General features: G+C 33.2%; 2 protein-coding genes across 2 annotated transcripts; one reads left to right on the top strand and one right to left on the bottom strand.

The window, feature by feature from the left end:
* Positions 1-939: 939 nt before the first annotated feature.
* LOC120356811 (protein maternal effect lethal 26-like) lies at positions 940-5,905 on the bottom strand. The gene is made up of 2 exons (XM_039446045.1): positions 5,538-5,905; positions 940-3,594 (listed from the first exon to the last, which is right to left on the bottom strand). Exons 1-2 carry the CDS (start codon positions 5,550-5,552, stop codon positions 2,458-2,460), a joined length of 1,152 nt encoding a protein of 383 aa, XP_039301979.1. The 5' UTR covers positions 5,553-5,905; the 3' UTR covers positions 940-2,457.
* A 2,448-nt stretch (positions 5,906-8,353) lies between these two features.
* On the top strand, positions 8,354-10,388 carry LOC105203392. The gene is made up of 5 exons (XM_026136515.1): positions 8,354-8,528; positions 8,892-9,176; positions 9,295-9,511; positions 9,571-10,158; positions 10,277-10,388. The coding sequence occupies exons 1-5, from the start codon at positions 8,354-8,356 to the stop codon at positions 10,386-10,388; spliced, it is 1,377 nt and encodes a 458-aa protein (XP_025992300.1).
* Positions 10,389-15,950: the final 5,562 nt, after the last annotated feature.

The raw sequence follows: 15,950 nt of genomic DNA, 5'->3' as shown, positions 1-15,950 counted from the left end.
TATGTATAAAATTCAAAGAAATTTTACTCGCGGTCCATTTTTACGAATTTGGTAAATACGAGACAAGTTATATTTTCACAATGAAACACATAATAATAAAATGACATGCACGCTAACATTTCATCATCAATCTGTCACGTTTCACGTGTATTAGTTCTAATTTTGTTCGCGACGAAATGTCGCTACCGTCAACGCGGAGTTCTTGGCTGAAAAGTCAGGAGCCTTAAATCAAATCTTTACAAGTACCTATTTAACGCAAAACATTCTAGCTATGTTGCGGCAACTTCAACATTTCTGTTGTAATATTACTGTAATATTGCTAAAATGTTATATTGTATTCTGTACTACATTGAGACTTTGCTTAACATAATATCGCAAAAGATAAATAAACTTAGATTGAAAAATAAATAAAAAACAAAATAATATACAAGTTTCTTTATTTATCAATTAAAATATAATTATAAATTTTACTCTATTTTAACTACAGTTTTATTCGCAATAAACAAAAAACATTAAAATAATATTTAAAATGTTGATTTCATGCTGTATTTATGTCTATTGGATTGACATTTACAATAATCGCAATATTAAAAAACTTAAAACGAACGCAGAAAACCACCTTTACGTTTAATAAAAACAATCTAGTTGAAAGAGAATATCTAACGATCTAACATTATAATATGCACTCAGGATAATTTAAAGAACAATTGAAAATTTATAATCGGATACAATACTGACAAAACAAAAACATTTGTAGTTAACATACGTTCGGTTTACAAGGATTTTTATTTTTCTATTTTTTTATTTTCTTTTATTTTAGATCAATCTGTAAACTTGAAAAAAATTATAATTAAACTATGTGAAACGTTATAAAAATGTACAGATAAACTTAAAAAAAGTACTTTTAATTTGTATTAAAACTTATTGCTATATAAATGCTTTATATAAAAATTAAAAATTATAATATAATTGTAGTAAAAAAAGTATTAGATAAATGAAAAAAATGTTATCATACAGTATTCATTAATATCTACTAGCAATATTGCATAGATCAAATTGATTAATGTAAATATCCTATTTGTTATTGGCGGTGAAAAAATATTTCTGAGGGTTGACTTCCTCAATTGATTCCATTATCTTATTTGAATCTTTTTGCGACAGATTTTTAAATTCTTCAGTATTCACAATTTTTTTTATATGAAATTTGATAAACTTTACTGAATCCATTTCTAAAAATTTTGCATTGTACAATAAAGTAAGTTGCATAAGTTCAACAGCATTTTTAATTTTGCGCAACAAATAATGTTCATACGTTAATTTTAAGGTTGGTACATTATATTTTTATCAGCTGTTATTAATAACTTTTTAAGCGTATTATAATCATATAATTCTACTAATTGTGAACCAGTTATAATAAATAATAAAATCTGTTTAAAAGCTTCTATTTCATTGTTTATTTTTAATTTACTTGTTATATCTTTTTCTACTCCCTTATATGTAAGACATAAATATATATATTCTTAAAGTAGTTACTGTCAGAAGCACGCAATAATTTTTTTCGCAATAACATATTGTTCTTTCTTGAGTATAAATTTAATTAATTTTTCATTCATAAAGTCAAACTCGTCGAGGGTTGAATTTTTAAAAAGTTTTAATATTGTTAAAGATGGTAATAAATTCATAAAATATTACACAACACTTGTTGATAAACTTCAAATTTGTAGCTTACTATACAATGTATCTGAAAATGAGCCTGATATGTGCATTTGAATTTAATTTTGAATTCACAGAATTTAGGGAAATATCAAAAGATAGTGTACTTTTATGTGAGCCTGAACCAAATAAATCATTATTATAATTTAAATTTCATTTTGAATTTACAGGAATGCCGAAAACTGATGTACTTGAATTTGATTTTGAATTTACGGAATTTACGGAAACAATACCAAAAAGTGATGTAATTTTTATGTGAGCTATATTTTTTTGATCTGAATATTGTGTGTCTTATTACATGTTTGTGTATCAAATTAATAACAAAAACTCACTTTCTTATAATTGCTAAAGATTCTAACTCTACACAGACACAAGATGGTCTAAAGAAAAATAACTGAACATTTTTACTTCTATAGTACTAATAGAAATTTAAATATCTGTAGTTGATATATGTAAGAATTCTTTTATTTTAAATCAACTTGTACACATATATCATGTTAAACATAACTAATAAGTTTCATTCATATATATCAAATCATGAATTTCTTTTAGTATGTATTAATAGTAATTAGCATATAAATTGTCGCATATAACAATTAAAAATTATATTTGTAAAAAAAGAAAAATGTTCATAATTAAATGAGAAATATACTTTTATCATGTTTTGTTAGTTTACAGTCTAAGACTGCAATATTATATGAATCAAATATTAATAGATATAAATATCTCTTATCCATTATGGTATTAACAATCATCATGCGATTCTACTGTTAGTAAATTAAAGTGAGTAATGGTTTCATGTTTTTGGAATGTGTCATATTTTTCTAATACTTTCATTATCTTATTTAGCATTATTTTGCTTTTATCATTTAAGTTTTCAGGGTTCAAAATTTCTTTCATATGAAGCTTAATAAAAATGATCAAATGCGTTTCTAACAATTTTGCATAAGACGAAATCGTAAGATGCATAAGCTCTAAGGCATTATTAATATTAATGTGACTTAGCAAATAATATTCGCATGATGATTTTACAGTTTGTACATCATACTTAACAGCCATTGATAATAATTGTGTAACCGTACAATAATCATACAATTCTACTGTTTGTATGCCAATTATAATAAATAACATTTTTTCGAAAATTGGCATATCCGTCGCATTTAATTCCTTTGTTAAATCTTTTTCTTCTACCTCATGCATGATACATATATTTTTAAAGTAATTACTGGCATCGCACAACAATTTTTTTGATATATTATAGGTTTTTGTATTTGATAAAATAAGTGTGATGGATTCTTTATTTTTAATCTTGTCACAAGTGGAGTCTTCAAGAGATTTTAAATCTTTTGATACTGTTGGAGGTGATAAGTCATATGTATTTATAGAAGTATTTTTCAAATTATAACAAATTTGAAACTTACAATAAATTGTAAGTGAATCTGTATAAGAAAAAGGCTCATAAAACGAATATTCACATAACATTTTCATATTTGACATACAACCCGAAATAGAATTTGATGAACCTATGGTACGCGCACGCGATATAGTTGTAGTACATGTACCGTTAAATGATTCAGCAGTAAGTAAATATAACTTTATTACATATAGTCGTTGATTATTGTAGTTTTGTAAGTTGGGAAAATTAAGTGGAAGCTCCATTTGAATCATATATTGATTATTTTTTGGAAATGATGGAGACTTTAATATTTTTAAATTATCACATAAATATCTAAAATTTTTAATTGTCCATGTATAGTCAAATTTAATCATCTCTATGCTTGTCTCAGAATAACTTTTGGAATACGAAGGTAAAAATGAAGACGTTGTCTGCTTCTTTTGTGGGAGACTCACATTATTTTCAACTTCTTTTTCATCAGAAATCTGGAAAAAATTTATGTATAAATAATAAAAATGATTAACATCAGAACATTCTAAAAGTTTCTTCTATTATTAAAAAATGTCAGATTTATTCAAATTCCATCTTTAATTCCTGATTTATTAACAATTTACTAAAAAATTTGTCATTTTGATCTGAATAATTCAATTTTTTTGCAGACATCAATTCTGCACTATTTTTTTCTTGAATATTTACTTTCTTGAACCTTTAAAGTTAGAAATCTTTGAAGGATTTTTTCTTCTTAAAAAATTTCAAATATTTAAAGAAATTCTGTTTCTTCATTTCTAATCAATTCATTAAAAAAAATATTCAGCAATTATTTATCAAAATAACTATAAAAATTTTAATTACAATGTTAACAAATACTTTATAAATTTTTAAAATATTTTAAGGTAAGGACAGTAACGTTGAATGTAATAGATTTATATATGCATGTATAATAAGATACCAGTCACATATACAATCCAAAGATTAACGAAAAACCATAAGAAATCTTACAATGCTATTCTTATTTATATTTTCTACTTTATGCGTTTTAATGTGTGTAATTTTATGTTTTATAAGTGTAATTTCATAAATTTTGTTTATATTACATAGCATATAAATAGGTCATAAATTGATCACAAATTGAGCCCATCTTGAATTTTGATATAAGAGATATGTTTAAAGTAGACTTTTTACAATAATAATTTTTAATAATATATTCAAATTATATATGCTAGTAAAAAACATATTTTATATAAAATATGAATTTCTTTTGTTACATAAACTGTATGTTACGTCATCAAAAAATATCACAAATGTATTGATTCATTTGTATAAAATTTTATGAGTTTTCTAATGTTTTATTAATGCACACTTAAGAAGTCAGATCATTTTAACCAGGCATTTAAAATAAGCATAAATTCAAGATTTTTTTAAAATTAACTACCGTGTATAATTGATATTTTGCAGATACACTATATACAAGATGTACTGCAAAATTTTAAATTTTCAAAATGATTGAGCTCAAAATAAAAGCTGCACAAATAATTCTTACAAAGCTCTTTCGCCACAATGGATGTAAATTTTTCTGGAATAGAACTGATAGTCCAATTGACATCATTTTTGACAGAAATATATTCTTAGAAAGATTATCTATTGTGTTACCTATGACTTTTTTTTCTTAAAAATTGTGTAAGAGATTAATTTGAAAAAAGCAATTAACTTTTTGCCTTAAAGTGTCGAACTTAAAAAATTTATTACAAATAAATGGATAAATATATTGAAAAATTTTGCAGTAAATGAGCTATGTAAGAATTATTTGTGCAACCATTTTTTTTACCTCAATTACTTTGAAAATGTACTATTTTGCAGTATATGTTGTGTGCATTGTATACGTAAAATATCACTTAATTATATGTACTAGTTAATTTTTAAAAAATTTTAAATTTATGCTTATTTTAGATCCAGTCAAAGTGGTCTGATCCCTTAATGTTCCAAAGAGAAATAACTTATCAAATCGACACTGAAATGGGATTACCAAACATTCAGCTTTTTCCAGGAAGAAAGCTATGGGATACCTGAACTAGTTGATACAAGGTCTACAAGGAGCGAGTTGACTATTTTATATGATAAATATACAATATTTTGTTATAATTTTTCTATTCTTTCTTTCGCCACAAATACATACAAACTGAACGCAATGCCAATTTGCCCTTCTATCAACTAGCCTCGATCTCCTCTACTCTTTGTCAGGGCGTTTAGAGACGTCCGGCTGAATTTTCAGCGTGCTTGCGCGGGGTGTACTCTCTTTTACACGTTCAGGAAAAACCAGACGTTTGTAATCCTACATCGAGATGATATCAATTTGATGATTTTGATGTCAAAATGACATCGTTTCCACTATATCTCTTTTTAAGGTAGTTCAGAAAAAATGTCAACTTACTTCTTTCGATGCCATTACGTTTGTTTTCCGCTATCTTGATGAAACTTGATCGATTTTAAGTTCTGTTCAAGATATAATTTGATGAGATATCTGCACCGCTCAAACGATGATGGCAGATCAAGGGTGCTTATTTACGAACTAAATAACTTTTCAACGTATGAATTAAAGATGCTGAGTACTGCGATTGCAAAAACAATCAGAAACAGTGACCTTAGCAACACCAATTAAGCAACACAAGCAAGTGAACGGCGCCAGGAGCGGTGGTTACTGATCAGTTACTGATGTTCTTTTGTTACAACATTCAAGAGCTTCACGAGGCACGGGGCTCCCACCGCTCATCTCAGGATTCCCAGCTAAGGATGCGTTCACATTCCCCACCCGGCTGCACCTAGGCACCTTAAAAGCGTTCAGGGGGTCGATCATGAAACTTTTTCCCTAGGGCGAAAACGTGAAAAGTGAAAATCTTTACCATTGAAGTTAATGGAGAAATTTTTCACTTTTCACGTTTCCGCCTTAGGGAAAAAGTTTCATGATCGACCCCCACATTTCTTTAGAGTGCCCCTACCGAACATCAGGTGGGTCGTTCACATTGTCACTCTGTCTATCCCGAGAGAGTGGAGAAACCACATGGGTCCTTGAGCTGGGTGAAACGGATAGGTGACGTAGAGGTGCATTTCAAAATGTATTGCAATGAAAATTTATATATAATTGTGATAAATCTTGTATATTTAAAACAAATTTGGAATCACACAAATTAAACGGCTAAAACAGGCTAGTGAGAGTCAGCGCGGGTATAAGAGCGCAAAACACAATCAGTGTTTAAATAGTTATTTATTCATGATGAATTAAAAAAATCGAACGTTTTGGCTTTCTTTGGAGCCCTCTTCAGCGAATTACAAAAGGAAAAAATTAATTTAAATCGTCATTTTCAATGCAATAACAAGTGGCTGTTCTAATCGTCATCAGTCCGTTACCGGGAATGAAATGAGTCACCAACGGTTTGCCAAATCCGCCGTGGAAGCATTGCCCGTTGTCGTGTCGGTGAAATTGACAATTTTCTAAACAACCATCGTGTTCGTAGATAGCCATTGGCACTGATGACAACCAGTGAAGCGTTGGATAACTTTGTCCATAGGAAGCGAAATTCGCCTGTCAAAGTATACGCTTGAATTTTTCGTGTAATGCCGCGTGTTTACTATCTCACGCAATAACGTATACGCCCAAATTTGGAATACAAAAATAAGATTAATTTAAAATATCATAGTAAATGAAAATTAAAATATATAATATAATAAAGAAAAATGTTAATAACAAAGTAAAGGTCAAACATCAGATGCTGCGCACTACAGCACCTTAGGGTCCTAGTCTCTCTCTGCCGAGGACCGTGGTGCGGGGTGATGAACCCCAACCTACCTCGAGGTGCCCCTATCTAGCAAAACACCACGGATCTAGACCAGAGAAAGTCGAGAAACCATCCCCCGTTCCGAGCTGTCCTGTTGTGGCTAATGAGTACTGCACCAGGGAATACGACGCCAGGTGCTGTGATTTTCTCCTGTAGGACCACACCCGTCATACCACCCACTGTCTGTGGTCACGTCTCGCGAGCAGTGTGGAGGGGGTCTCAGCTTCAACGCTTGAACCTAGAGGAGACTACCTCTCAAAAAACACCCAAACCTGTGGTGGAACAGCATATGCCTATGGTTGTGTAACCGAGGGGATGCTCGGCCGCTAGGATGCGGACTCTGGAGACCAAGAAACCTCCAGTTTCAAAAGTCCCTTACTGCGGCATGCGGGGCTCTGCCGTGGCGGACCAACTCTTCCCTAGCTTCTTGTGGGACCAAAAATGGAATCTGGGAACAACAACAAAAAGAGGGATGCCACTCTGAGTGCATCAACTAAGATGGAAGTCAAAGAGGCATCAACTGCCCCCACGACCATCCTAGAAGGCAGCAACAACGTGGAGGACACCGATCAACTCCATGAGTCAGTCGAACGACTCAAGCTGCGCGACGAATGCCTCAGCGGGGCTGCGCGAAAAAGGCTAAGATGGCTTCTAAAGCAGGGGATCCCTGAGGACCAGGCCAGGATTCAAGTCGTCTAGCCAATTAATCCGGAGGGTAAAGGCTCCAAACGGACTCGATCCGACGGCTCAACGCCTGAAGCTGCTTCCAAAAAAAGGCCGTAATCTACGGGTGCTAAAACGCCCCGAGATACCTCAACGGCGCCAAAGGCTACAGCCCGTTTCAGCTTTAAACAAGCGGTAGAGGGTAAAAAAGTGGGGATCTTCCACCCGGAGGAGTGCCTCTTGAATGACCAAATGAAGGTCATTTTAGAAGCTATCCTCCAGAAAATTGTGGATCAGGAGGAAGGCTCTGTGAAACCTAAATTCCTGGTATAGGGCTCCAGTTATAGGGCCGGTTGAATGGTCCTTAATTGTGCGGACGAAGTGGCCAAGTGGCTATCGGAAAACGTGGGCACCTTCTCTCTATAAGAGGGAGCCAAACTAAAAGCTGTTGAGGAAAAGGACCTGCCCAAAGCCATTATTGTCAACGCCTTCTTCCCAGACAGCGCGAAAGACGAGAGTGAGAGAATCCTCAAGCTCATTAAGAGCCAGAATGATGCCTAAGCACTACCGACTGGAGGATCCTGAGAAGGACGCAGGAGATATCTACCGTACATCTCATGATGTCGATAGATGGCCCCTTCCATGAAACCCTTAAGAAAAATGGCTACAAAGACGGTTTCAAATTTGGTCAGGTAGGGATTAGACCGAAAAGCGCTGCAAAGCCTCCGGCTAACCCTCCAACCATCCCCCCATGGTTTCCGGGAAACCAAAGGGTGCTACCGTCCCCACAATCGTAGCGGGAAAATTGGACCAGAAGAGAGGAGCCGCAGTAGCTTCGAAGCAGTCCGACTCAGTTAAGGACGGCGTCGGAAGCCGGGTTGTTGGGAAAAGGACTACTGGGGCTAAAAGTGCAAAAGCACCTTCCCGTATTCTTCCCACACCCGATCAGGACCTCTAAGCCGACGCTTTCATGGTCCTGCAGATTAATTTGCAGCACAACAAGACGGCCTTCGATGTGCTGTGCAGAATTTTTGACAAGCTAATAGACATAGCTCTAATCCAAGAGCTCTATGTCTATGGAGGCCTAGTCCGCAGACTAACAACCAATGCAGATAGGCTGATTTATGGGAAAAGAATTGAAAGACCAAGAACCGCAGTTCTCCTCAAAAAACACGTTAAATTTCTACCATTACCTCGATTCACTTGCAGGGACCTAGTGGCAGTATAGGTGATGCTACCAACAGATGAAGGATAGCAAAAGGCGATAATAGCCTCGGCCTACTTCCCAGGAGATGCAGCTAAAAACCCACCACCAGAGGAGGTCAGAAACCTCATCCAATATTGTCGAGAAAGGAACAGAGGCCTATTCGCGGCTGCAAACGCACATCATAAGGTCTGGGGCAGCACCGATATCAACGATAGAGGTGAGTGTCTATTTGAATATCTGTGCCAAACTAATCTAGATATAGTCAATAGGAGAAAGACACCCACTTTCGTCACAAGAGACAGGCAGATGGTGCTTGATCTCACGCTAGCTATTCCCCTGCTTGGTTTCTACATTGTCAACCTGGCATGTCTGTCGGGAAGCTTTGCTCTCCAATCATAGGCATATAGTCTTCAATCTAGCGGTGGGGGGCCCTGTGGAGGAATTAATAAGAATCCCTAAGTTCACGGACTGGACGCTCTACTGAGGGCTCCTGAGGAGAGAATTAGAGGATTTCAAGGTAACTATAACAGGCATAAAGAATTTGAATAATGCCTCAACCTGCATAACACCATCCATAGAGCTTACGAAAGTTGCTGCCCTACAAAATACAAAAAGTCCTCTGCCACAACATCATGGTGGAATCGGGCGGATCCCGATAGCGCACGGCACCGATAGCTCACCACCACTCACAGTGGCTAATTAGTTTTTCCGTTGGTTGGGTTAGATAAGTCAAGATGATTGGTTGGTGGATTATCGCACAGTGTGCTATCGGATCCCGTCCGATGGAATCAAGGCTTGGAGGAGTTGCGCTCCTTGGCCAAAAAGCTTTTTATTAGGGCCAAGAGGGCCAAGCGTCAAGAAGATTGGGATCGGTACAGGAAGGCCCTTACCAATTACAATAAAGAACTGAGGAGTTCTAAAAGAAAATCATGGAGGAGCTTCTGTAAAAGCATTTGCGATTTCCCCGTTGAGGCTCGCTTACAAAGAGTAATGGCAAAAGACCACTCCAACCAAATCGGCCATCTGCTCAGGACAAATGGCAAATACACAGATGACGCTGGGGAGATGTTAAGACTTTTGTTAAACACTCATTTTTTTGGCTCTCATTTTGTTGAGGATATAACGGAAAGAGAGGAGAGGACCTTGTTGCCCCATCACTCTCTTCTCCGCGGAGTCAGAGGACTTGCTAATCACATCTTTATGCCTAACAGGATAAAATGGGCAATCTCATCCTTTAAACCATACAAATCATCGGGCGGCAATGGGATCTTTCCGGCCCTACTTCAACAGGGCCTGTTCTATCTGCTGCCGCACATTACATATTTGTACAAACACAGCTTTATGCTGGGGTATATCCCCGAGCAGTGAAAGCAGGCTAACGTGGTCTTTATACCAAAGGGTGGAGGGCGTTCCAGTGCCCAATCCAATTCGTTCAAACCGATTATCCTCACCTTCTTCATGCTAAAGAGCAAAGGTGCTGGACCAGTATCTCAGAATTAAGGTGCTGTTACATGCACCACTCCATAAAAATCAGCATGCTTACCAAAATGCAAAATCTACCACTACTGCCTTGCATTGACTAGCGAGCAGCATAGAAAGGACCCATGAGGCTAAAGAGATAAGCCTTGTGTGGACGTACCCATACAGCACAGAGAGATTGCAGGAACATTGCAGAATGATTTCATTAAAACATTGTAATATTGCATTTTGATTGCAAAACATTGCTGCAACATTACTGGAAGATTGCAGCAACATTAAGATGTCCGTTTTTTGAAATATTGCATTGAAACAGCTCATTTTTCCAAAATATTCACATAAATATTATTACATCACATAATTCCAATAAACAAAACAATATTTGTGTTACATTTTAAAAAACATTTTTCGCAAAAAAAAAAATCTCAGGAATATTTTTTCAAGCGGTCACCCATCCAAGTCGCGACTTCGGTGAACGTTGCTTGACCTTCATGATTGCTGCGAACTGATTCCTCATGGTGACCTGTGAACACTTTATGCTGATCTGTGTATATAACTGGTAGATCAGGTCAATATACGTTATCGAAAAAATAAAATATGTATAATTAAAACACAATATTTATATAAACAAATATAAAATTATTGTTTTTTTACTAATTTTGCAAATGCAGAATAGCATTTGGAATAACTTTTTTGTTATTTGTTTAAATAAGATGTAATTAGAAAATATATATCAGTATCATACAATAATTAAATTAAATATAAAAAAGTTTTTATTAAAAAACCAATTAAAAAATATTGTTTGTTCATTGGGCTGTAGATCGAGGTTTCTTTATATATTGACCTATTTCATTTATTGATATAAATATTTATGTTTCTTAACAATACTATGATGCACACAGCACCACGGGACCACATATGCCTTTTTCTAGACGTCTTATAGTCAACATTTGAAGGATGTCTGCAGACGTCTATGCAAAGTCGATTTGCAGTCAACTTTGAAAGCCTGACTTGGATGAGTCGACTTACAGTCGATATATGGACGGTTGTACTCTTAGAGAATGTAGAGATTTAGCGAAAAATTTAGTAACGTCGCCCGACCTAAATGCGGATGAATAATTATGGATGAGTTAAATTAATATATTATTATACGCAAATATTCTGCTTTGGCTCTTTATTGTCACTACTTTATTAAAAAATTATAATATTGCAATGTTTCCGGAATATTACTGGCATATGCTATGCGATGTTGCAGGCATATTGTTAATTTATGTTTGTGCAATGTCTCCGTAATATTGCATTGCAATCTGCAACATTGCAACGTTGCTGCAATGTTGCTGGAATTTTCTGTGCCGATGGGACCTAACCTATACTGTTTTCTTGTTGAACTTCCGCCTTTAATTTATTAAAAAAATTTTATTGATTAATTATTTACTTTTGTTTTTATCACAATTTAAAAAGTAGCAAAAAATTACCAGAACAAGGCAAACCAATTTTGACACTGCCTTTCTTTTAAAACTTCCTACATACGCCATATAACTTCTTGTGTGTTTGCGATGCGTTCTTGCCTTTTCAGAAATAATACAATAAAATATGTCTGAAATGCGCGTCTTGTTCTTCCATTTTTAAATTGGGATAAAAACGAAACTAAATAACTAATCGATAAAATTTTTTTACTAAATTTTTATAAAGGCAGAAGTCTAAAGAACAAGAAAATAATATAGGTTAGGTGTTTTGAACACATTGACAAAATAAAAAAATATGCTAAGATCATCTATTGACAAAATCTGCAATCACTTAGTTGCCAACCCAATATATAGGTAAGCTCAGTATATTTAAAAATCAATAATAAAGAGCTCTTAAAGCAAGCTAGCTTGTTATATATAAATTAAAATATCAAACTTGTGTTTCATAATAAACTCGATCTTTAAGTTTTAAATTATGTTAGCTCGTTTCATCGGCCCTTCATTAATTTTTAAATATATTAAAATAAATTGTTGCTATATATTTATTAAAAATCAGAGCCAAGATTAAGGCATAGTCAATAAAGTATTTGTAAATTGTTTTTATTTTATTCGCTAATTCTTAAATTAATTCTTACCCTACAAACATTAGTAGACAATTAATTTCTATTCATGGAAATTTCCATTTCAAATTTCAAAAACAAATAAAAATTATTTTTTTTTTTCAAAATAAAGTGCAGATACTTGTTCTAAAAATTTGTGTGTTCAAGAATTTTTAAAGATTAAAAAAAAATCATTTTTAAATAGGTTGGACTAGAGATGCCCATGTTTGTACAAATAGAAAAAGGTGTTCACATTATATTAATATTTTATTTGTATTAAATACCACTAATGTTTCTTATTACATTTTACATAAAAGGAAGACTTTTTGTTATCAACTACATTTTTTTTCTTTTCTTTAGGACGCCGAAATGTCTATTGCCGGCTCTGGCTACGTTCCGTTTCATGTGCCATGCACATCATGCGTGAAACGGAATCTATTGAAGACACATTTCTATCTTGTGTTGGTTTGTGTGAAATTATTAGAAAAAAAAGATAGCAGACTCGCGGGATAACGCGTAACTCAGTGTGAAAACAGTTAATTTGTAGTCAGTAGATTACAACTTTCCGAGTTTAAGCTCAATTCTCATCCCACATGTGCCTCAGTGGCAACTCGTATTTCGAGAACCCATGTTTAATTTACAAAAAAAAAAAATCCTGAGATTTACCTATCACTTTCAAGTACGACTTTTCGAGTGATCCCGCTCTATCAATGGACAAGCTTCTAAAACAACACCTGGGAATGTGAGAGATTTTATCGATCGAGATTCCCCTCTCAATCTGGTTTGTGTCCTTCGTTGATCGTGGTTGATCCGAGTTAAGCTTCTGTCTTCCTGTTCGAGAGCGGATATTCTTAGGTGTCGTCTACAATACAGTCGTTACGATGTTGCGACGTTGCGACGGGCCAATCAAAGAAAAGAATATATGATTTTTTCTTCTTTGATTGGTCCGTCGCAGAGTCGGAACAACTTAATGACTGTATTGTAGACGTCGCTTTACGGGTTCACTGGACGATCTACCAAACTCTGCATGGTTATTTTTACCAGGCAAAATTAAGAGAAGTTCCAGAATCTTTCCCGCTGAAATTTACGACGATTCGTGAGTCGTTGGTCGAGAGCAGTCGTGAGCACACGTGTGAAGTCCGGGGTAAAATTTGAATTTTCAGTTATCCAGCTGGTTTTAACGCCGCCAATACAAAACGACAAAATTCTCTGTCGTGTTCTGACCACTGAATGCCACTGAAATATATTACTAGAACGAGCATGGGCGTTAGATGCGTTAGATGGCGATCCGACAAAGAGCGTCCTAGAGATCCTATAATAAGAGACTGGCCATCAACCAGATTTCGTCAAATTTCTACGAGTGAGAAAGAAACATCTCACTATCTCGCTCTTTCACAAATGGCAGAGTATATACGATATGTTCAGTGTGATATGTATCAAAGAAAAGGTAAAAAAGGCGCCTATGTGTGTGCGCGCACCTAAAAATCTTTATTCTTTCAACCCAAATAATATGTATTAATTAATATTTTGTACAAAATTTCTTATTCCAACCTAAGTAGTATTTACTTAAAATAAATATCTTGAAATTGTGTAATCTTCTAATAAACGTGATATACGTCTAATAAACATGATATACGTTTATTCAAAAAAATACGTGAAATCTTTTAAAGTGCGTCTATTATAAAGAAAATATACTTTTCTAATATACTTTTTCTACAAAATCCAAGTGGTAGTATTTGTATTTTCTTTGAAAAACATTCCTATTTTAACTCAACTGGTAGTATCTTTTTATTTTTATACAAAACCCACGTGGTACTATCTCTTCTCTGTATTGTCATTGAAAAATCTTCCTATTTTAAAAATTCAAGTGACAGCATCTTTAATTCTCATTAAAAAATTTTATTCCAACTCAAGTTGTATTTTAACATTTAATTTCAAAAAATTAAAGAGGAAACAATACAAAATGAGAAAATTTTATTGAAATAAAAAATTTTTAATGTACAAAAACATGGCGCTGCTAGATAGGAAAAGCAGAAAAGACATGCACTAGAAAGAATGCAATAAATGTAACACTTGTAAAATATGCATTATAAAAGCAATTTGTGAAATAAGTTTTAGTTTCATTAACATTTAAGTAACATCGTAAGTCAAATTAAGATACCACCACTTGGATCTTAAAAAAATAAAGATGAAAAAACTCTTTATTTCAATAAAATGTTCTCATTTCTGTTAAAATATAAATTATTTAGGTTGAAATAGATTACAAAATTTTAATATGTTATTTATTTTCAATTAACTTTGGTTGGGTTGGAAGATTTTTCAATAACAATAGAGAGATAGCAATTAGGTTTTGTATAGAAAGTATTCAATTCTTCTCGTTGCTTTTTCTATCTAGCAGCGCTATGTTTTTGTAAAAACACTTTTATTATACAAGTTGGAGCCACCTCTGTCAAGCTAGCAGGACCAAATAAGCAAAATCAAAGAAGACCTATTGAAAGATTTAGTGCTTATTTAGTGCTAATTTGTGCCGCAAGAAACAATTTTGTACCTCGTGCCGTTTACGAGAAACTCGTGGCGCTGCTAACTTTATATCAAGCTAGCAGGACCACTAGAAAAAAAAAAAAATAGATATAATTAGGGCTGATTTTGTGCTAATTTGTGCTGCAAGAAGCAACTTTGTATCTCGTACCGTTTAAAAAAAAACCCATGGCGCTGCTAACTTAACATCAAGCTAGCAGGACCATAAGAAAAAAAAATTAAAAAATAAAAATAAAAACAGGTATAATTAGGGTTGATTTTGTGCTACACAAAGTAATATTGTATTATTTGTTATTAAAAAAATTTATTAGTTAGAAAACATTTATTATTACATATAAGAAACCATTCATATATACAATTATTATCTTTGTAGTAACTTGTCTCATATAAAATAAATTAATAATTTAAATAAATTACTAATAATTTAAATATTTTACACATAAACTATGAAATATCAACAGGAGGCTAATTTTATTTAATTTTAATTAATTAAGGAGAAGGCTAATTTACCACTACAATGGACTCATACTCAAAAAGATAAATAGAATTGTCATATGGAAATAAAATAGCAAAATTTGTTAATTTGTACTTAATAGTAACGTTGAGGATGATATTAATACCGTATAACTAATTTTTAATGTAACGACGCATTGTGCTTCAAAGCTCTTTATTCGATCATGAAAGAATTTGTTGCTTGCATGAATATGGTTTAAATGGGAATTAATTACATTCTCATCGTCGTAACATTGAAATATAACAAAATCTGTGCTGGCTTAAGATTAAAGCTAGCACAGCCATTTAAAAAAATTAAAAAAAAGATAAAGATTCATTATTTACTAATTTGTTGCTCAATTCCCAAATTGATATTTCATAGTTTATGTGTAAAATATTTAAATTATTAGTAATTTATTTAAATTATTAATTTATTTTATATGAGACAAGTTACTACAAAGTCGATAATAATTGTATATATGAATGGTTTCTTATATGTAATAATAAATTTTTTCTAACTAATAAATTTTTTTAATAACAAATAATACAATATTACTTTTTGTAGCACAA

This window comes from Solenopsis invicta, chromosome 2 (genome assembly GCF_016802725.1).
Source record: "Solenopsis invicta isolate M01_SB chromosome 2, UNIL_Sinv_3.0, whole genome shotgun sequence".
NCBI lineage: Eukaryota > Metazoa > Arthropoda > Insecta > Hymenoptera > Formicidae > Solenopsis > Solenopsis invicta.
The sequence above is the reverse complement of the archived record's forward strand: the minus strand, read 5'-3'. Positions and strand labels throughout refer to the sequence as shown.

Bases quoted from the DNA above. Each gene is read 5' to 3' on its own strand.
- LOC105203392 (XM_026136515.1), top strand. From the start codon at position 8,354: ATGGTTTCCGGGAAACCAAAGGGTGCTACCGTCCCCACAATCGTAGCG. The intron at 9,177-9,294 runs GTCTGTCGGGAA...CGCTCTACTGAG, and splicing joins CTACATTGTCAACCTGGCAT to GGCTCCTGAGGAGAGAATTA. The intron at 10,159-10,276 runs GTATATCCCCGA...TTCATGCTAAAG, and splicing joins AAACACAGCTTTATGCTGGG to AGCAAAGGTGCTGGACCAGT.